We start from the raw sequence: 22596 nt of genomic DNA on the forward strand, positions 1-22596 counted from the left end.
ACACACACCATCTCAGGTGATAAGCTCTGGAAACCCTGGCTTTCTGAGGTGTTAGTCTCAGGATTGACCCAGTAACCTACCCAGGCTATGCTGGAGCCTTGATTGACCCTTCAGATCATTCAGGCATTATTTTCCACCCAAACACTGCTTGCACCTCAGAGGATTTGAATCAACTTACAAAAACTGGCTTATATTTGAGGGTAATTAAAATAATAAATAATTATTGTTGTGGTTTGGATGAAAATGGCATCCATGGATTCATATATTTGAATACTGGTACCTAGTTAGTTGAACTGTTTGAGAAGAATTAGGAGGCTTGACCTTGCTGGAGGAGCTGTGGCCTTGTTGAAGAAAGTGCCACTGGGGGTAGGCTTTGAGGTTTCAAAAGTCCTTACCAGGCCCAGTCTCTCCCTCCCTCTTTCTCTCTCTCTCTCTGTCTCTCTCTCTCTGTCTCTCTGTCTCTCTGTCTCTCTCTGTCTCTCTCTCTCTCTCTCTCTCTCTCTCTCTCTCTCTCTCTCTCTCTCTCTCTCCCTTCCTCCCTACCTCCCTCCCTCCCTCCCTACAGATGAGGATGCAAAGCTCTCAGCCACTGCCGCAGTGCCATGCCTGTCTGACTCTCTCCATGATGATAATGGACTTATCCTCTGAAACTGTAAGCAAGCCCCAATTAAATGCTTTCTTTTGTAAGAGTCGCCTTGGACATGGTGTCTCTTCACAGCAATAGAATGGCAACTAAGACGACTATCTAGGGAAAAGGCCAATACATCATGAAACCTCAATGAGGGTTAGTTGCTATACTCACACCTTAGCTGGGCACGTCTTGCCAGCTAAGGAAAAAATTACGATCTTACTATCCCTGGCAGCCAGCTTGTAAAGCTTAGGCCCTGAATGCTGACATTAGCAGAACCACACTTCAGCTTATCTGTATTTCAAGCAACACCAAAAATGTCAACATTAATCTAAGTGTTGGCAGTGTGCGAATGTCACCGATCCTGGCAGAGAAATGTTCACATCAGCACTTATAAGAGCGCACAGCGGGCAGCAGTGAGCCTTCGAAGGAAGCACAGGCTGCCAGCAGCAGTAGAGGAGTAGAGGATGCACTGAGGCTCTGGCCTGTGCGGTCCCTCTGCAGACAGGGCAAAAAGCAGGGAAGCAGGGGGATGAATGAGAGGGGATGGTGTGGGAGGTGCTCTCGGCAGGACAGTGCAGTGGAAGAGAGAAAGCAGTCTTCAGGGATACAAGCTGCCAGGGGCCACCATGTTTCCCCGCACACCCGAGAACCACAGAGCAGTAGAGTAGCTGTAGTTACCTTAGGAGAACCAGGGCACATAACTGCTAACAGGAAGACCTTGCATAACCATGCCTAGTCTTACCACAAGGTAACTGTGATGCTATTTTTACCCCTATTACATTGATGAGGACAGTGCTGATTGGCTATCAGCCTCATAACTAGGGGATTGGTCCAAAAGCCCCCTGCTCAGTGCTGTGGCCACATCCATGCTATCTGTGCTTCTAGGAGGTGGTTCCTGTGAGCTGGGCTAGCAGTTCCACCCCGGGGCTTGTGCTGAGCCTTCCCACATCACCGCATGCTCCCTCTACAGTGCTCCAGAGGTGCAAAATAATGAGCCGGCCCCAGGGAGCTACAGCCCATGGGCACCACAAGCTAATGAGAAACCTGAAGCTTCCGGGCCTTCTGCAGAGGGTTCTGGGAGCCCTGCAGCCCTGGTTCCTGCACACAGCCCAACCCACACAGGCAGCTCCTTCTCCAACTCGTTCTCACTCTCCACATAGACCATGCGCAGTAGAACCTCTGGTAGAAACATAAACTGTGAATAAGAATGCCCCCATAGGTTTATGTATTTGAGTTAGTCACCAGAGAGCGGCACTATTTATGAGGATGAGGAAGTATGAGCTTCCTGGAGGAACTATGCCACCAAGGGGTGGCCTTTAAGGTTTCAGAGACCTAAGCCAGGCCCAGTGGGTCTCTCTTCCTGCTGTCTGCGTATCTGGATGTAGAACTCTTAGATGCTTTCCTAATACTATGTCTGCCTACATGCTGCCACGCTTCCTGCCACGATAGTGATGGGCTAAACCCCTGAAACTGTAAGCAAACCCAAGGAAATGCCTTCCTTCATAAGAACTGCCATGGTCGTGGTGTCTCTTCTCAGCAACAGAACAGTGACTAAGACGTAAACTGAGAGCAGGCATCATCACTGAAGCAAACACGATATTAGGGTTCAGTCCTTTGCTGCTGAAATCTGCCAAGGAGAGAGAAGCCACAGAGGAGCAGGGTATAGAAGGAATATCTCCAGATCCACCCAAGGCCAAAGATTTCCACGGACTCCATCTGCCAGGCTACACAATTTCGGAAGGACAAAGGTGCATTCCAAAGTGACCTGCGACAGAAGTCACCACACCCTGGTCTTGTTAGACAACTTGTGGAGGTCTCAGAAATATGTGTTTCAAAGCATTCTTTCACTCATAGGCTGTTGGGAGAGGTCAGTGATGGGGGTCTGAGAAGAGTTGCTTCTAGTTTTCCAGTCAGTGGAGACAAAGTCTCTTCTTTCAGGCAGAAAAAAATGACTCTATTGATTCCATTTTCATATTCTAATGTTACAAGCTCCAGAAGCTATTAAGCAATGGGGGGGGGGGAAGATGGCTCAGTGAGCAAAGGAACTTGCCGCCAAGTCTGAAGACCTTCAGAATCCATGTGGTGGAAGGAGAGAACCAACTCCAGCAAGTTGTCCATCAGCCTGCATGTGTGCACCATGACATTTCACTCTGTGCACACCTGTGTGTAACACACCCACACACACACACCCACACACACACACAGGAGGGTGTTACTGCACCTAGGACTAAGTCCAAGTCAGACTGAATTGAAAATGTGTTGTTCAAAGCTCTCAGTCTCACAGATTTTCCTCTCAGGCTCCTCTGGCCCCAAGGGAGCAGTCTCCATCTTCCAAGACAGGCATGGAGTAGCCACATGACCTGTTCAGTAAAAGGGCCTCCTCATGCCTGCTCCCAACTTCCAACCCCATCCCAGACAGTGAAAATGAGGGACACAGAATGAGAGGAGATATGATCAGATAATTTTCTTCTGAATTCATGATTTTTTGTTGTTGTTGTTTTTAGAGACAGAGTTTCTCTGTGTAGCCTTGGCTGTCCTGACACTCATTCTGTAGAGTCTGGCCTTGAATTCAGAGATCCACCTGCCTCTGCGTCTCAAGTGCTGGGATTAAGGTCATGTGCCACCACACCCAGCTTTTTAAAAGTAATTAAAATAATAATATTTACAATACTTTAAATTAACTCATTAAATGTAGTAACGATATTGGCCGCAACATTCTCAGTAGGAAAGAACTCTCAATTTTATATGTGGACATCTATGGAGAACTGCCTTTTGATTGACAGGTAACACCTTAACAAGTATTTTTAGGGGCTGGAGAGATGCCTCAGTGGTTAAGAGCACAGACTGCTCCCCCGAGTTCAGTTCCCAACACCCATGCTAGCACATTAAGCAGTTCACCAGCACCTGTATCTCCAGCCCCAGAGGATCTGATGTTCTCTTCTGGCCCCTGTGGGCATCTGTGCTCAAGGGCACATACCCACACACAACACACTCACAGTCATAATTCCTTAAAACGTTTTAATCTGGCCTTTGATGATTTCATAAATGCATACAATACATCTTGATCATTTTCACCTGTTATCCTCTTCCCCCCCTCACACTGGCTGAATCCCTCATTCTGCCCAGCAAGCCCCTGGTTGTTCCTTTTCTATCACAGTGATAAGACACCCTGACAGAAGCAACTTAAGGGAAAAGGGGTCTTTCAGAAAGGCTGATCCGGCTCACAGCTCAAGAGGAGTATGAAGACAAGGCAGCAAGCGCCTGGAGCAGCTGGTCCAAGCACCACCCACAACCAGAAGCAGAGGGCGATGAATGCTCACTGCTGCTCACCATCCTTTCTCCATTTACACCATCCAGGAGGCTGCCCGGGTCCTGGGCAAGTGACATGGCCTCAGCAGATAAGGGAACTTGCCATCGGGCCTGACAGCCTAAATCAGACCCCTGAGTCCAACAGCGTGGAACGAGAACGGACTCCTGAAGGCTCACCTCCCAAGTGATTCTGGGTTGTTGCACTGATAATCAGCACTGACCACCACATGCAGCTGCTGCCTTCATGTCTCTGCTTATTGTTGGTACAGGAAGAAGAGTGGCGACCAGTGAGTCTAACTAGGGTTGCTTGCATGAGCACAGTGGGGTTATTTATAAGGACATGAGCAACATGGGGACATTTACGCCACTGATGAAAAACTACTCTCCTCTCCCAGCAGCCATTAAGGGAGCAGCCATTAACTTCCAGTGGCTCTGGGGGAAGAGGAACAGCTAAGGGTTCAAGAAACATCGACCCTCAACCAAGCCACTCAGTTGCTAAGTCACAAGTCACTAAGTGAAACAAAACAGCAAAGGAGCAGCCACCGTTTACCAAGCACACACTACACACAATCTCCCAGAATCCTGCGAAATGGAGACCGGAAGCCTCATTTTATAAATGTGGAAACTGAGTGTGCAACCGTACACACTCAAGGTCACAGGGCCAGGAAGAAGCCTATCCAGTGCTCCTAAAGCTCAAGGCCAAATCCACCACACCAAAGAGACGTTGTTTCTGCTCAGGCATGCACAGGACACCCTGGTACCCACATTGGCCATGCTCCTCGAAGGGGCCTCTATCTGACCTCACAGTCCCATTATTGGCACACCCACAAAGCTGGGCCACCTCCTGCTACACCTGACTGCAGAAGGCTGCTCAGATGCAGCAGGCGTGGCAGTAAGGCCAGGCTGACACAGAGCCGGTCCCACCGGGATCAGGAGCCAGGTGGCCAGACACTGTGGCCAGAGTTGCGAGCATGCCATATGCTTAGGGTAGGCCTGGGCCTGGTGGACACAGAAGCCAGGAGCAGAGCTGGGGTGCAACCCAGAGGATGGCACACTGACGCCAAAGCAGGGTGACCATCAAAGAAGACTGTCCTGAGGTCTCAGTGGGACTTCTGTCCCGGCCTGTCCCCCTGGTGCCTGGCAGCCGAGGTCTCTGCTACCTCTCTTGCCCATGTGGAGGAGATGACCCTTCCTCTGTGATCACCAGACTTACAGCAGGGCTACAAAGCAAAGGGGTCACCGCAGAAACCTCACAGTTGGAGGGCCTGGCGTTTGGGGGTGTGGCCGTTTATGTGTCTACACAGTTCAGAAATGACTTCCCTCTGTGACAGTTCTGAATTGGCTCAGGCTGGGTCTCGCATTCTATATGGGAGCAACCAGGGCTGGGGCTTGCGCAGCCAGGACGTTTCACGCCTGGACTGACGCCTTGGCAAGAGTGACCGCAGGAGCTAGAGAACGTGGGTCCTGGGTCACCACGATGTCTGTCACCCAGCGGCAAAGACTAAGCTGCTCTACCTGACAGCTGAATGCCAAGAAGGGGACACAGAAACAGCAGCCCTTGCTGGGCCTTTCAAAACATTCTATTGGTCAAAGTGGGCTGCATAGTGAGTTCCAGGACATCCAGGGCTATGTAGAAAGACCCTGCCTTAAAATACAAAACAAAAACAAACAACAACACCAACAACAAAAAAGCGGATCATAGAACCAGATCGACTTAAAGAAATGAAAAGTAGATTCTACTTCTTGATAGGAAAAGTGGCGTGTGCCTACAGGGGTTATTGGCAGCTGTTTTTGCAGACAATCTGCCACAAAAGATACAAGCAGACCAGTTGCGCAGACTTATCTGCCTTTATTTCTCCTTTTCCCTGCCTGGAATGTAGGTGTGGAGACTGGAACTTCAGCGGTCATCTTGTGTCCGTGAGGCAACCTGGGAGATGAGAGCTGCCCACTGAGGAAAGGAGAGACGGAGGAAGGTTTCCCCGAGAGGATCTGTCCCACCAGGCACTGCTCCTTCCAGAGCTACCTGATGCGCACAAAGGTTATTTGGTTTCTCCATTATATAAAACACAGTGTTCTCAGCTGCAAATGTGCACAGCTAAGGGAAGGAACCACAGATGGCCTACACTGCAGCATTTCCTCGTCTAAAAGCTGTCCCTAGGTACGGAGGCTGACCAGGTGGTGCAGTGCTTGCTTAGCTCGCAAGAAGCACCAGTCTTGACCCCTAAGCACCACATAAAACTGGGCGTGGTGCCCTCAGGAGGTAGAGGCGGAAGGATCAGGATCATCAAACCACCCTTCTCAGCAACACATAGAATGCGAGGCCTAGCCTGAGCTACAAGAGACCCTGTTTCCAAAACCAGATGCGCTGGAGAGACGGCTTAGCCAGGAGTGACTGCTGCGCAAACAGGATCTGAGTTTGGATCCCGGCACCCGCAAAAACCGAGTGCAGCAGTCTGCACCAAAAAATGCCGAGTGTGTGGCATGGGAACAGGACAGGTGGGTCCCCGACTTACTGGCCACCTAGCTAAGATAAAATTGTAAGAGATTCAAAACTAAAAGTGACCGCGCCGCATGGTTTAGAGCCCCCGCTGCTCTTCCAGAGGACCCAGCTGTGACCCTCCAGCACCACACAGAAGCTCACAACTATCTGTAACTCCAGGTCCAGGGGACCCCATGTCCTCTTTTGTTCTCCCTGGGCATCAGGCATGATGGAGTGCACAGACAAACATGTCCGCAAAACACCCATACACATAAAAAATATTTTTTTACAGTAAAATAAAATATAGAAGCGATTGGGCAAGGCATTCCAACCTCAGCCTCTGGCCTCCAGATGTGCAGGAGAATGAACCCATACAGATATACACACAGGCACCACACACTCCTAAATATAAGTTCATCCTCAGCACAGAGCAAGTTCAAGGCTAACCTGGACCACGTGAGTGATGTTTATAAAATACATTAGCTCTAATCCTGAGTAACTGTGAGTTTTTATTCAAGCCAAAGGTTTGGTGGTGAGGTTTGGGGAACCCTGGGGTTGTAGAAGATGCTAGGCCGGTCCTATTCTTTCATATACTCGCTGCTGGAGGAGAGACTCCTTTACAGCCTTTTTACCACAGCGGAGGGAGCTTAGGATCTGGTTCCTGGCATGGCACTTAGGGGGAAACAGCAGGGAAAGTTCAACCCGGGTAATCAAACCCACACTCCCGCCTCCCACGGCTCCCTCGCTGTCAACCACCCCCTCTCATCGCTGATCTCTACTGCCACCATCTGAGAAACTTCACTTCTTCCAAATTCACACAACCGGCAAATATCTGAAGCAAGAACAGGTGTGCCCAGGGGACCCCATAGCCGCCAAGTCTAGCAAAGAAAACAAGCTGGGGATTGCAGATGAGAGTGGAGCACATAGGAGAGGTCTGCCATGACCCTCTAGCCTCCAGCAGCGACACCGGGGAAGGATGGCTGCCCAGCAGAACCGTTTTCTTTCGCGATGGCTGAACTTGCCTCCGCTATCATTTCATTCGTTTTCGTGTAGAGGTTGGCAAAACTTTTGCATATATTTCAAGTTATTGAAATATTTTATTGCCCCCATCTATTTTCAAAGAGCGGTTAGCTAGCTAAAAACAAAAGATCCCTTTCTGAACATATTTAAATATAACTAGAGAGGCACGGCTGCTGCACACAGTATTATGAGACATCGTGTAAACAAATTATTCACCGTGCGGGTTGACAAGATCTTGGGGTCCTGCAGTCTAATCTTTAACACTAATGGCTTTTCAGAAATACCCCGGGGCACAGAAAAACACAGCACCTGGCAGCTGGCCTCCATATCCCGTAGAGCTTCGCGTCTTCCCTTGCGGTTCCGCCCCGAGCAAACCTGTTGCCTGCGTGCGGCGGCCTTCTGCTCCCTGGGCCGGGTGACCGGCGTACAGAGTCGGTGGTAACAGGTGGACTCGGACCTGCGCGTACTCCCGCTCTCCCGGCCCGCGCTGGCGGAGCTGCCGGTCGAGCCGGCTGCTGTCGGGCTGTTCCCCGGGCAAACCTCCCACCCCGCTGCACGTTCTCTTCCCGTGCAATCTCTCCGTCTGTTTCTGCTTCCATCCACTGTGTCTGGAAACGTCCCCGGAGCAGGTCCGTGTCTCCCTTTCCATAGCTCACTGATCCAGGCTCTGCACTGCTCACCACAGTCCAAGCCGAGGTCCTCGACGTAATTCTTCACACCCGTTCTAATAAATAGCGGTTCTCCAGCCCCCTCACTGACCCGCGTAGTAGCGTGACTGTTTTTACCGTTTATTCCTCATCTCCTTGGTAAAAGGGTCCTTTCCGCGATCTATGCCCAGGGCTGCAGCCCGGATCCTTCAGCACTCGGAGCCCGAGTCCTCCGCCCGGCCCTGGCCACGACTTGGGGCGGATGGACTGGGCTCCGGGGATGCGCGGTGAAGCTGGCCCGGGCTCGCCGGGATCGCGCTCGAACCACGGAGGATTCTCGCCGGGATCGCGCTCGGACCCCAGAGGATGCTTACCTACCTGGTTCGCACTCGGCCCGGATACCGGGATCCCAGTAGGACCTGGGCTCCGTCCCTCAGGGTTACACTCGGACGCCTTCAGGGTCCGCCGGCTCCAGAGATGCTTTGCTAGGCAGCAGTGTAGGAGTCAGGGGCTGGGCGGTCAGCAGGGAGTCCCAACCAAGTTATCCCTCGTATCTCCTTTGAGGGGAGCTGCCGAGAGTCTGTGCACCGACCTGGCGGAGCCTGAGCGGTCCGAGTGACTCCTCCAAGCCAGCTTACCCGCCCACAGACCGGGGTCTCCCCGGTGCTCTTGGTTGTTTCTCCTTAGTAAGAGAATTTGCGCCTCGCGGGGATGCACGAGAAACTAAACTATTTTTCCCTCTGCTGGTGACTGTAGGGAACTGCAAGCGAGCGAAAAAAATGCAGAAAGGTTTGCGTTCCTGCTGGCCTCTCACCTGGGGTGGGGGCGGGGTCTTCCATCCACTACAGGCTTTGGGAATGTACACTACTTGTACGCGGATTATTCTGTTGCACTGTGTTTTGTTTTATATGCCACATGAAGAAAATGCAATTCATTTTTAGTCATTTCTCCACCTTATTTTATTTTAAAGATTTATTTTGTTGTATATGTAGGGGTGTTTTGCCTACATGTTTGTCTGTGCACTACAAGCATGCCTGGTGACCAAGGAGTCCAGAAGAGGTTAACGGATCCCCTGAATCTGGAGTTACAGGTGGTTGTGAGCTGCTGGTCTACAAAGCGAGTTCCAGGACATTCGGAGCTACACAGAGAAACCCTGTCTTGAAAAGTAAACAAAATAAAACAAATTAAAATAAAAAAAAACAACAAAAGAAGAAGAAACAACTAGAGTTCCCTTCTGGCATTTATGGCCAGAGAACCAAGGACATTTCTGGGAAAGCCATATTTTGATTTTTGGTTTTATCTCTTCCTGGACTCATAATGTGTGAGATAACCCTCTCAGGAAATGCTGGACCTTGTAGTGTAAAGTCGTGGTTTCTGGCTCCTGGAGGGAGCTGTTGACCTGAGAGCAGAGCCGTGGGAAGTGGTGGAAAGAGGAATCAGGGGTTGGGGGTCAGGATCCGATGGGGGAAGTATACTGGGCACCCGGGCAGGTCTGTGTGGACAATCAGGACAGTTATTTTAGCAACTCTGCCACTGAGAAAACAGGTGAGAAGTCAAGAAGAGCTGCCGAGCAGGCATTTGAATACAGGAGAGTGGTCTAGAGAGGAAAAAGGCAGGGGAAGGACGGGGTGATGGAAAGTTTACAGGTTGGTGAAAGGGGGTGTGGTGGCTCACAATTGTCATCTTGGGATTCAGTAGGCTGAGGCAAAAAGCAGGGTAAGATAACAGCCTGGGCTACAGAGGGAGTTTGAGGACACCCTGGACTACAAGGTATGTCTCTATCTCAAGAAAGGAAAAAAAAAAAACATTTCTTGAAGATGAAGTGGCATTGCATTTATGCTCTGGGTTTGTTATGAAGATTAATAAGTTAACAATACATGTTAGTGTGTTAAGAAAAGCACCTAGCAGTCATGTTCATTACAAACTGCTCTCCACTATATTTCAAATGAGAAGAGGCCAGGGTCTATGAAGAAAGGCCTTAACATAACTTGCTAACTTGCTGTTCATCTTGGAAAAAAATCAGATGTTTACACTTAAGAAAAAAATAATCACACTTAATATCAGTTCAAGAATATGTGTGTCAGGCTGGCGTGGTGGTGCTTGCCTTTAATCCCAGCACTCAGGAGGCAAACAAATACGTGAGTTGAAGGCCAGCCTGGTCTATATAGTGAGTTCCAGGACACCCAGAGCTATGAAGAAAGACTCTCTCAAAAAAATTAAATTAGTAAAGTGAACTCATAAAGAATGTGCGTGAAATAAATCAAACTAGGGCTGGAGAAATGGCTTGGCCATTAAGGGTTTCTTCCCAGCAACCACGTGGCAGCTCTAGCTCCAGTTCCAAGGTCCGGGATACCTTCTGACTTCCCCAGGTACTGCACGCAAGAGATGCACATACATACACGTAGGCAAACACCCATACACATAATATATAAATCAGAGAGAGAGGGAGGGAGGGAGCACACACTAGAAAAGAAAACCACCTAGATGGCAGTTAACTGATTAACGTTGTTAAGTTACCCAGATCTTGATGGTTAAAAGAGGCAAAACAAGAATGAAGTCAGTGAGGTTGGTGGAGCCTTGGGCTCGGAAGCCTGTTCCATTCCGGGCACAAGAACTTCGCTATGGATGTTACAGAGGACCAGGTCAAAACCAGATGACGGAGACCTCCCGGCGTGAAACCGAGAAGATCGGAACTTCTAAATCGCGAGTGCGTGTTTCCGGAGGGAGTTTGAGTACGGAGGCCCACGATGGTTACACACGAAAGCTGACTTCCGGCATGGTGTTTCGCAGCGTCCCGGCGGCCGGGCGCACTAGCTATGCGGCAGAAGCACTACCTTGAAGCGGCGGCTCGCGGCCTGGTGGAAAGCTGCCCTGGCCAGGCCCGCTACCTCCTGTAGGAGAGGGATGGAGGGAGAAAGAGTGGGCGGCTGGGAGGGCGGCCACTGTGTCCCGGCCTCACTTCACTCCTTGCTCTCTTTTGCAGCTGGTCCTACAATTCGACACACGGTAGGAGAACGCCGGCTGCGGTGGCTTTGGCCCTTGTCGCCCAGCTCTGCGCCATTCTGACATTCCAGAGATCCAAAAGAGAATGCCGATCGACTTGTCTCAGAAAAAACAAAGTCCTAGGTTTCTCAGTTGCACGAAAAACCTAAGTTCCAAATTCTTAATATGTCTTAACCCTTACCATTTGACACATTGGTCAGTCTTTTTTAAAAATGTGTTTTTTGTGCTTTGCTTGCGTGTATATCAGGGCACCACGTGCGTGCCTGGTGTGGCAGGAACCAGAAGAGGGCGTCGGATCCCTGGAAGTTACAGCTGGTTGTGAGCTTCTCCGTGGGTGCTGGGAATTAAACCCGAAGAGTCTTCTGCTAGAACGGCAAATACTCCTAACGCTCCAGTCCCTTGATCAGTTTCTATTTTAAAATTTTATTCTATTAAGTGTGTAAATTTTGCCCTCATGTCTGTACCACTTGGGAGCCTGGTGACCAGAAGAGGAGGGTGAATCCCCTGGAACTGGAGTTACCGGCAAGTGTTAGCTGTGCAAAGTGGGTGCTGGGAATCGAACCTGCGTTCTCTGGAAGAGCAGCCAACATTCTTGGCTGCTGAGCCATCTCTCTTGCCCACACATTGTGTTTGTGTTTCCAAGAGCATGGACGTTCAGAAGTCAGAGAGCTTTGGGAATACACTTTGTCATACTAGATGGGTTCCTGGAGACGGAACTCTGTGCCGTGACCCACAGAACCTTCTCAACAGCATACTGTTTCAGAAGGAGTTCCCACCTCTCTTCCAGGCATTGACTTCTTGCTCCTGTACCTGAGTATACTTTGTTGGTTCTCCTAATCTTCCAAGATCCAAATATTGTGGCCCCAGAACTCAGTTCTTAGATGACAGTCAGTTTCTCATTCAGTCTTAGGGTTGGGTATGGTATACCGAGACATTCCTGATTCCAACCTAGAGATCTCCAGATTCTAGACTCATATGATCTCACTGCCTTCTTAGCTTTTTTTAATGACTAGTTCTTCCCACTGCAGTAAACTGATCCTGTCCTTACTTTGAAGCCATTCTTTACTCCCTAACATCTCTCCTTGTTCCTTGTGTCAGCAAATCACATTGGCTTTAAAATACCTCCCCATTTTTACATCCATTGCTTCCAACCTGGTCCAAACAATTAGTGTTCCTCTCCTGGATTGCTGCTAACTGCATTCCTGCAGCCTGTTTCTAAGCCAGCATGCCAAATAACTTCTCTGACATACTTTGTCTGTTCACTTGACTCTAGCCACACCAGACCTGCTTGCTGTTGTATTCCAGGGCTTCTCCGAATGCCTTAGCATGCCTGGAACTCTCTACTTACTGTCTGCTGTCATTTCTCTCTGCAAATGTCATTTGATGAAGCCTTCCCTAGCCACCTTCTTTAATTACAATAACGGGACCAACCTCTGATCTCCTCCCTTAGTCCCACCCCCTGGCCCAACACTTTGATATTGTCATCTGGTTGTCCATTGTTCATAGTACCTGAAAAATATTGGTTGTACTAATATGAAAGGAAGGGAGGGAGGAAAAACCCCTTCTGTGCAGTTTAAGTGTGGTAAATGTATTGATAACTAAGCAACAAATGAGCAAAGTAGTAAAGGCCAGTGGCCTGCCTATATGTTGCTGAAGAAGAAGATGGAGGGAATTAGAGAATTCTGTAAAGTACATCATTGCCAGTTTGCTTTTATGAATCTTTGTATCTGGAGTTTGCTTCAAGAGACTGTATCTGGCCGGGCGGTGGTGGCGCATGCCTTTAATCCCAGCACTCGGGAGGCAGAGGCAGGCGGATCTCTGTGAATTCGAGGCCAGCCTGGTCTACAAGAGCTAGTTCCAGGACAGGCTCCAAAGCCACAGAGAAACTCTGTCTCGAAAAACCAAAAAAAAAAAAAAAAGAGAGACTGTATCTGCTGATATCATGGGTATATTTATCTCTTTCCCATTTATGATGCCATTTGTTTGAGGTAACAAACATGCTTACTTGTGAATTTGGTTTATGTAATTGTAGAGGAAAACAGCACTTTTGAAGAAACATGTCCACACTGCTTCCAGTTGTTGGTTCTGGATAACTCTAGAGTGCGCCTCAAACCCAAGGCCAAACTGACACCCAAGATACAGAAACTCCTTAATCGAGAAGCAAGAAATTATACACTCAGTTTTAAAGAAGCAAAGCTGTTGAGAAAGTACAAAGACTCCACAAGTGTTCTGGTAAGGTTGCAGCTCTAGGACATAAAAATGTGGTCTTATTTTGTCTTCCGTCCCTTAGGTCAGAAATCAGCCTGCCAGCATCTGGACTGTTAAGGGCACACACAATGTTTCTGTAATAGCAGTTCACCAAGGGCACAGTTTACTTTTATTTACTTATTTAGAGACAGGGTTCTCATGTAGCCCTAGCCGTTGTAGAACTTGCTGGCCTCAAACTCAGAGATCCGCCTGCCTCTGCCTCCTGAGTGCTGGGATTAAAGGTGTGTGCCACTACACCAGCTAGTTTATTTTTATTTTTGATAACTGCCTGAAAACAAGTGACAGACGAGCTTACCTGTGCTCACGTCACTGTGTTTTTCCAGTGTAACTTACAGGATCGGGGGTACCACTTAATCCTTCCTTTGGTGACACTACCCTTGTGTACACCCTTGTGTACACAGTCCAGTGTCAGCATGTAGTACTTGTCCACCCGGCAAAGTGTTTAGTATCAGGAATACAACAAAAATTCCCTAGGGCTTACAAAATGAAGCCCACCATCAGATGTTTTATATCTTTCATGCTCTGTGTGAACATTATCAGCCTACTCAAGTACATGTAGGCACTAGATATTACTATAGCTTAGGTCTGGCCTAAGACAGGGTCTTGCTATGCAGCCAAAACTGGCCTTAAACCCACTGTGTAGCTTAGGCTGATCTCAACCTATGAGCCTCCTGCCACAGGAAATTGTTAGAAAACATCACTGCAACATATTTGGAAAATGTTCCTATAGGAAGATAAATCTTCTGATGTTTTCCTTTGCTGAAGTTTTAGTTAGCGATCACTAGATAGGCTCGGGATGTTTAGCTGATTTATCTTAATCTGTATGCAATCTTTTCCCAAAAACTACGAGGCAGCAGGCCTTTAGGCAAATTGCTATAGTCACACTTCTACTGCTGTGATAAAACACCACGACCAAGGCAATTTATAAAAGAAAGTGTTTAATGAGGCTTACGGTTCCAGGACTAGACTCCATAGTGGCTGAATGAAGGAACAGCTGAGGGCTCACATCTTGATTCACAACCTTGAGGCAGAGAGAGACACTGGGAGTCACCGTCTTTTGAAACTTCAAAGCCTGACCCCAGTAACACTTCCTCCAGCAAGGCTAACATCCTAATCCTTCCCAAACAGTTACACCAATTGGATTTCAAGCACGTTAGCCTATGGGGCTGTTCTCACTCAAACCACCACACAGATCTTCATTTGCATTTTTGTCTGTGTTTGAAATCTTGAGTACCTCAGATTTACATTCTACTGAGACATGAGCTATGTAGAAAAGGCATTTAAGTACCAAGTGGACCATGTCTTAACAATACATCCTACTGGGACTGGAGAGATGGCTCAGCAGCTAAAAGCATGTGCTGCTTGTTTAGTTCCCAGCAGCCATTTCCTATAACCAATACAACCTTTTGTACCATTTTTTGGCCTCTTCATGAGACCAGTCATATACATGGTACACATATATTTGTACGGGCAAACATCCATATATATAAAACAAAACATATTAAATCTGAACCCTATAAGAGTTAACTTCTAGAAGCAATGATGGAAACTGAAAGATTTTTATAGTCATATCAACATTTACAGAATCACTATGGATCTTAAGGCACTACTTAAAATGTCAGTGATCTGCCATGTTTTATTGGAAAAATAAATCTAAAATATACCATAAAGGAAATAGTCAATCTTTACTGCTGTTACAAAGACTAACCAAATGTTAGCGCCTGGTCTCCAAAACCCAGTTCCCACACAAACCAGTTTCATGTTGAAGAAGTACAGATTATATTTTTAAAAATTATTTTATTTTGAGATAGACCATTTCCTCATTCCCTTTCCTCCTTCCATACCTCCCATGTACTCTATTGCTCTTTCAAATTCATGGCCTCTTTTTTGTTACATGCATTTATGTATGTACATATATATTCCTAAATATAACCTGCTATATGTATGTACATTTTCAAGACTGGGCATTTAGCATTAGATAGCCAGTTGGTACGTTCTTCCCTGGGGAAGACTATTCCTCCTGCTTTCCACATTTCTTAGTTGCCTGTAGCTCTTTGTATAGCATTTTAAATATAAATATTTAGCCAATACCCTCTTATTAGCAATTCTGTTGTTTTTGTCTTGTCAGATTCCTCCTGGTAGACTGGGGGTAGTCTCTGTGCTAACTTGTTTTTGTCAATACTGACATAGAACCTGAGGATACCGTGGTTTACTGGTTACATTACCAGAGAACTCATGGCACCAACTTCTTTTTGTGGTAGCTGGTTACCTGTAGAACATGCAACAAAACAGTGAAACACCATGGCAAGAGTAGAAGCTTCCTGTCAGCACTGAAGAGCAGCGCAGCCACTGCTGCAAACAAAACCAACCTGAAAACACCAAAGAGAAATACCCCAGGCTCCACGCACCCAAGTCACAAGATGTCTGATTCCAAAGGCAAAAGCCCCCCCTTGACTTTCAGGTACCTTAATTTGTTAGCTGCTATGAAATATGAAATATCACTTAATATGCACTCCTGAGTATTCCGTGTGTTACAGGCCTTGGCACATTTTCTTTTTTGTTTGTTTTTCGAGACAGGGTTTCTCTGTTGATAAGGAGCCTGTCCTGGAATTCACTTTGTAGACCAGGCTGGCCTCGAACTCACAGAGATCCACCTGCTTCTGCCTCCTGAGTGCTGGGATTAAAGGCCTGTGCCACCACCGCCCAGCTTCCTGGCATATTTTCTTCAGGAGCCTTTGGTTTCTAATCCTCAACTCTTAGGTCGGTGCATGTGACTTCTATGCTGTCTTTCTTAGCACCTGACATACATCCACAGCCAACTTTACCAAGGCTTTCCTCCCTCCTGTTTAACTCTGGACAAAATGCCCTTCTATACAAACTCACTAAAAAGGCAGGAGGATCGCTACCTTCTACACCTTAGTCTTTTTGTTTTGTTTTGTTTTTTGTTTTTCAAGACAGGGTTTCTCTGTGGCTTTGGAGCCTGTCCTGGAACTAGCTTTTGCAGACCAGGCTGGCCTCAAAGTCACAGAGACCCACCTGCCTCTACCTCCCGAGTTCTGGGATTAAAGGTGTGTGCCAACACTGCCTGGCTCTTTTTGTTACCAGTTTCTACCTGTTCTTTCCTGCTGCTGCTGTCCTGCGTGAGGTGAGGTCCTCGGTAACTTTTTGTGAGGACTGCAGCAGTGTCCTGATGAAGACCTGGCTAACATGCAGCTGTCTGCAGAGTTTAACCCTGACTCTAGCACGGGTCAAATACGTGGTCATGGCTTCCCAGCCCCACTCACTCCTGCCTGCCCATTGTGTCCTTGGCTTACTCTGTGCCACCAAACCTGAAGCCCTCACACCATGTCTCTAAACTGTACCACTTTGCTTTGTCACAAATGCTTTCTGGAATCTAACTGAATGGAGATTTGCCAGAGATGGCAAGTTCTCATTTTAGGACTCTCAGTACTCTGTCACTGTGCAGTCATACACTTAAATGCAACTCCAAAGATACTGTGGGAAGAATTTAGAGTATTTTCTTACAAAAGAAATTGAAATATCTTGAGCATAAACAACAAAATCTAGCAAGGACTGAAGTTATTTCTGTTCAATGTTTGAAATTTCTATTGAGTTCGAAGTTTATGATACTGAGTTAAAAATGTCAACTCCACTTTTATGTATATTATTAATTTTAGTCAGTATTTGTGTAAGAATTCAACAGAAAATGTCACTCTTTTTGTAAATATGGATAAAAGAAAATTGTGGCATATTTAAAACAATTTAGTTGCATCTGGGGTACTGGGGACAGGGTTCAGTTGGTAGTCTGTAAGCACAAAAACCTGAGCTCAGATCCCCAGCACCCACATGAACACTCATACTAGATGGTGAATGGCTTCTGTGGATGTCTGTGGAGTGTGACGTATGCACCTGGCACTACCTAAAAGTACCAGAATGTAGACCTGCTAGGCTGGTGCCTGTCTGTGGCACTGCCAGTCTAATGGGAAGACATGGTGGAATGGTGCCTCCCAAGCCTTTCACTGTTGAGGAATGACTTGATCTTCAGTTGTAAGGATGGAATGTTCTTAAAGTTCTCACTTAGAATTGTCATGAATCCTGCAGTCAGGTGGAAAGAGAACTCAGCCTGATAACATTACCTCGCAGTTTATCTTTCGGGTATCATAGGTGCTTTTAGAACCATCCAGTGCGCCTCCTAAATGGTGACAGAATCTGATATTCCAAGAGGTTTTTGTTGTTGTTAATGAGAATTACTATGAGGACAGCCAGTGCCCATAGAGAGCTGAGATTCATGTGGTTTGCCGAGTAGAAGATGCTGGGAGGAGTTCTCTACAGAAGAACGTGTGTCCTTTGGCAAATGTGTGAACAGTAGTCATTCTCTCGTTTCAGAACACCTGCATCTGGACAGTCAACACCCGTTTGCTCCTCAAGGAGTGGGAGCAAAAGAAAGAAACACTTCTCTCAACTAAAAGCGCTGCTTAGTCAGGATGCGTCTGAGAAGAACCCAAAGCTGGACTTCAGGCACTTCTTATCTTCTCTGTGAGGAGAACGCCCTTTGAAAAGGACTGCCTAGTGCACGTTCTCAGACTTGAGTTAGTTAACAGCTTTTGTCTTCACTTGAATTTTTGAGCACATGGAGACTTGGTCCAAAAACAAGCTCTTGGCATCCTTTGGTGCTTATACAGAAAATGCCTCTTTAAGTCAAGTGACTGGGACTCCCTTGGGTAAATGTAAAGATCAAATACAAAAGACCAGACCAGAGAGATGGCTCAAGGGTAAAGGCACAGGGCCATGCCTGACAACCTATATTCATTCTATCTCCAGGACCCACAAGGCAGAAAGAATCCACACTACCAGTTGTTTCTGGCATGCACATGAGTGTGTGCCCCCCCATATATAAAGAGTCAATGTAATAAAGGCTTGAGGGTTTAAGAAACTTCGACAGTTCTTACAATAAAGGTATAGTGGATTTTGAATGGTAGCATTTATTTCATTTTTAACAGTTTTTATTGTCATTTATTTCAGAAGGAAACAAAGGTCTTCAACATAAAATACAAATGACGATTTCTTTCAGCAGCATACAAAAAAAAAAAAAGCCTGTATTTTAAAAAAATATTTTCAAAATTTAGCCTAGGCCACCGGTGGTGGTGCACGCCTTTAACCCCAGCACTCAGGAAGCAGAGGCAGGCTGATATCTGTGAGTTTGAGGCCAGCCTGGTCTACAAGAGCTAGTTCCAGGACAGGCTCCAAAGCTACAGAGAAACCCTGTCTTGAAAAACCAAAAAAAAAAAAAAAAAAAAATCAAAACTTTTAGTGTAATGTATGGTATCATAAATATGGTCTAGATCCACACGGTGTACCAGTGTGACAAAGACAGAAATCAAAGCAAGAAAAAACAAATAATATTTTAAACAAATGATACCTGATAAATGTCTACAGCTTTATAAGAAACTAAAGTCTCTGAAATGACAGATAACAAGCACTGGAATATTCAGGTCATTAACTGCCAAAAACAGACCTCATAAATGTTTTATTTCACATATGGCTGAGTAACATCTAAAACTAAAATTGCATGCCTACCACACTGGTTTATTTGAAAGTGATTATTTCACTGACTATAAAGATGTTAAAATATTCCAAGAGGGCTGGAAGGATGACCAGTAAGCAGAAGCACTTACCGCCAGACAACGGCCTGGGTAATCCCTAGGACCTACATGGTGGAAGGGGAGGGCCGACTCCTACAAGTGCTATGTGTATAACCACACGAGGACTGGAGACAGTGCAGTGATTAAGAGCACTTACTGCTCTTGCAGAGGGCCCAGATTTGCCAGCATCTATATGGTGCCTCACAACCATCCAGAACTCCAGTTCTAGGAGATCAGATGCCCTCTTTTGATCCCCCTGGGCATTAGCCATGCACTTAGTACACGGACATACAAGCAGGCAAACACTAATACGTAAATACATCTTTAAAAAATCCATAATGAAAATTCTTTCCTAAATAGTAAGACATTCCTCTAAATACTGTTATTAATTGGTATGCTTTGAAGTGTGTACTACTGAAAAACTGCTTCTTAACTCTGGCACCGCACCATATCACTAGGAGTGCTGCTTAAGAGAAAAACCACGGTAAGAACCAATAAGCGCAGTCACTGGAAGTTAGCTTTCTATAAGTTCACAGTGGGGAATTAGATGACTGGAAAGGACCTTGTTTTATGCTACAGATTTAAAATTTTACTGTTCTATCCCATTAATGGGCATAAAAAGAAGCAAAGAGGCAGGGGCTGACAACTGTTGTCTGTCTTCCTTAATGCTAGTAAAGACATTTAGACTAGCTCCTCAAACAGTGAGAATGCCAAACATGTGTTGCTATCTTGGGCGTCTATGCCAACAGACAGGTACATGATGAGCTGGCCGGGAAGCTCACCTGAGGCCCTACAACACTCACATACCAGCTCAAAACCAGATGAAAAGTGTTAACTGCAGCTCAGATCTGAAAACCACAACCAAACCCCACTCCCCTATTTATGGCAGCATAGTGAATATAATGAGATTACACAATAGCACTGGGAGTGATTTAACAGCTTGGTCTCAGAAAGAATTTGCGGCCTATAATCCCAGACTCAGCAAGACTGTGAGTTCAAGGCTGGCCTTAACCGCATAGTGAGACTGTGACAACAAGCAATAGTAAAAAAGACATTATTATCTGGGGAAAGCCACATATTAATATATGACTTAAATTCCTCCTTCAACTTGTACTTCCATAAGTAAGATAAAGTTTTATTTGGTGAACAAAGAAACTGAGATATTGCTTGGTGGCAGAGTGAGTGACTACCATGGGCAAGGTACTGGGTTCCATTCTCAATAGCACACACACAGGAAGACAGAATTAACTGAATAAAGCAGTATTTCTAGATATATCTGGATTAGCTAATGGTTCTGAATCACAATTATTTAAATTAATTCAAAGTTCAAATTTTGTGTTTCTCCATGAAGCACAACTCAAATGTGGTAATTCTAAAGTTTGTTATATATCCCACTTTAGCAAGATATTAGGAGCACTGATGGATGCTTAAGATAGGATGTCCAGGGGCTGGAGAGATGGCTCAACAATTAAGAGGTTTACTGGTCTTGCAGAGGACCCGAGTTGTTCCAAACACCAACTTCAGACAATTCACACTGCCTATAACTCCAGCTCTAGGGGTATCTAAACCCCCTGACCTGCAGGTACATGTACATATCTGTACACGCACACACACCTAAGATAAAAGAACAAAATGTTCTTTAAAATGTTTTTGTAAAAATCTTAATTATCTAGGATTTGTTTAAGACGTGCATATACCTAACCTTGGATATTGTGATTCTGTAAACCTAGGCCCAAAAATTTGCACTAAGAACAAGTTCTTGGCCAAGGCTAATGGTTCTGATCTTACATGCCCCTAGCTTAGAAAAATAAAATTCTGAAAATTGTATTATTCCATTCCCACTAGCTTTTAGACATTTGAGGACACATGAGCAGCTGAGTAGTAATCCGTGTACCTCAAAAACACTCCATCAAATCATCTCCATCAGCAGTTCACTATAGCTGCCGTGCTGGTACACACCTATAATCCCACGATAGATAGATGATAGATAAAATGTTAATATATTCATTCATTCATTCATTCATTCATATTTTGGTTTTTCGAGATAGGGTTTTCTCTGTGTAACAGTCTTAGCTGTCCTGGAACTAGCTCTTGTAGACCAGGCTGGCCTCAAACTCACAGAGATCCGCCTACTTCTGCCTCCCAAGTGCTGGGATTAAAGGCATGAGCCACCACCGCCTGGCAAATAAATTTTTAAACGTGATTTTCAGCTTTCCTAACTTGGAAGGGAGTAAAGGAACGTGGACAGTCTCATGGAATCTAAAATTTAAAGGTAGGGATTAATAGGAAATAAACAGAGCAAGTCCAGCAATTAATATTAAACAGAGAAGCCGGAAGAAGGAACAGTGACTAGACAAAGGGAACAATGAAGGGAAGAGACCAGACAGCTCCGCTGGAAACAGAATGAGCAGGTTAAGAAGAGCAATCAAGGGCAGTCCAAATCAATGTGAGCACTGAGCAGGCTGAGGCAGCGAGACCCCACTCCCAAGCCAGTTTAGGTGTCTGTGAGAAAGCCTAGCAAACCAACAAAACCAAACCAGAAGGAAAAAGAACAAGGCAAGGCAGAGCTGGTTCGGTGAACTGCTGGTTAGATATTATTGTTATTATTAATAATAATAATAAAATGTGAAGGAGAACTGGGAAGGTGCAGAGTTGTCATGCAGACCCTTGGGGTCCCTCAAATGTACACCGGGCCTGCCTCTTTGCAGCCTCTGGCATGGGATTCTGAGTCAAAGGATTCTGTAGCTTATAAAACCTACATTCTACTAGAGTAATGCGAACAGGAAGCACATGAATTCAGATGAAGTGGCCAAGTGCCATGTAAGAATGGGGGAAGGGCACTAGCCAGAGGACCGTATTTCCCAAATTTTCCAGAGTGCAAAAATCAGGACAGTTTGACCTTTTCTAGTAACTTCAACTAAGTCGTGTGTGTGTGTGAGTGGTGTGTGTGTTATGTCAGAGATCTAACCAGGGCCGTAGTCTTATTTACAAGCCTTCTACAATTGAACCACTTTCCCAGCTACAGCTGAGGCTTATCAAAACTCTTGCCAACACAGATTTCTAGTATTTCCAATTTTACATTAAATCCAAAGCATGAAAACGAGTAGTTTAGCTACCACTACAGCACACACCTAGCATACACGGGCCCTGATTGTGATCCCTAGCACCACAAAAATTAATTCAGGATGTCACAGGAAGCCTATACTCCAGGAAGCTTCGAGTATTGACTGGCTGTCCACCTGAAAGCACTGTGCTAGTGCTGGCATGTAACAAGTGGCTCTTCTCTGCCTCCAAGGAGCCAACTATGTGATGAACTGTAAACCTGTACTTCATTATCCATAATTCCTAAACTATTTTAGTGTGTGTGTATGCATGGCACATGTGCCCAAGCTGAAGCTAGAACAGGACATCGGGTTTCTTTCTCTGTTGTTCTCTGTACCTTGAGATAGGGTCTCTCACTAAACCTGAAGCTATTCTGGCTATCTTAGCTGGCCAGGGAGCTCCTGGAATCTGCCTGTCTCCACCCCCAGGACTGGCACTTGTAACCATGCCCAGCTTTTTATTCAGGTGCTGGGAAGCCAAACTTAGGTCCTCATG

General features: G+C 46.2%; 1 protein-coding gene and 1 long non-coding RNA gene across 3 annotated transcripts; one reads left to right on the forward strand and one right to left on the reverse strand.

Annotated features, from left to right (window-relative positions):
- Nucleotides 1-9034: 9034 nt before the first annotated feature.
- LOC119815662 lies at nt 9035-10790 on the reverse strand. Its single transcript, XR_005285551.1, has 2 exons — nt 10604-10790; nt 9035-9239 (listed from the first exon to the last, which is right to left on the reverse strand). It is a non-coding gene; the product is annotated as an uncharacterized LOC119815662 (long non-coding RNA).
- Nucleotides 10791-10841: 51 nt separating this feature from the next.
- On the forward strand, nt 10842-18330 carry C5H18orf21 (chromosome 5 C18orf21 homolog). 2 transcript variants are annotated; one of them, XM_038331907.1, is made up of 5 exons: nt 10842-10979; nt 11070-11092; nt 13122-13321; nt 15619-15818; nt 17744-18330. In XM_038331907.1, exons 1-5 carry the CDS (start codon nt 10903-10905, stop codon nt 17895-17897), a joined length of 654 nt encoding a protein of 217 aa, XP_038187835.1. In that variant the 5' UTR covers nt 10842-10902; the 3' UTR covers nt 17898-18330. The 2 variants fall into 2 exon arrangements, with proteins under 2 accessions (XP_038187835.1, XP_038187836.1); XM_038331908.1 differs by lacking the exon at nt 15619-15818.
- Nucleotides 18331-22596: the final 4266 nt, after the last annotated feature.

Source organism: Arvicola amphibius, chromosome 5 (genome assembly GCF_903992535.2).
Source record: "Arvicola amphibius chromosome 5, mArvAmp1.2, whole genome shotgun sequence".
Lineage (NCBI taxonomy): Eukaryota > Metazoa > Chordata > Mammalia > Rodentia > Cricetidae > Arvicola > Arvicola amphibius.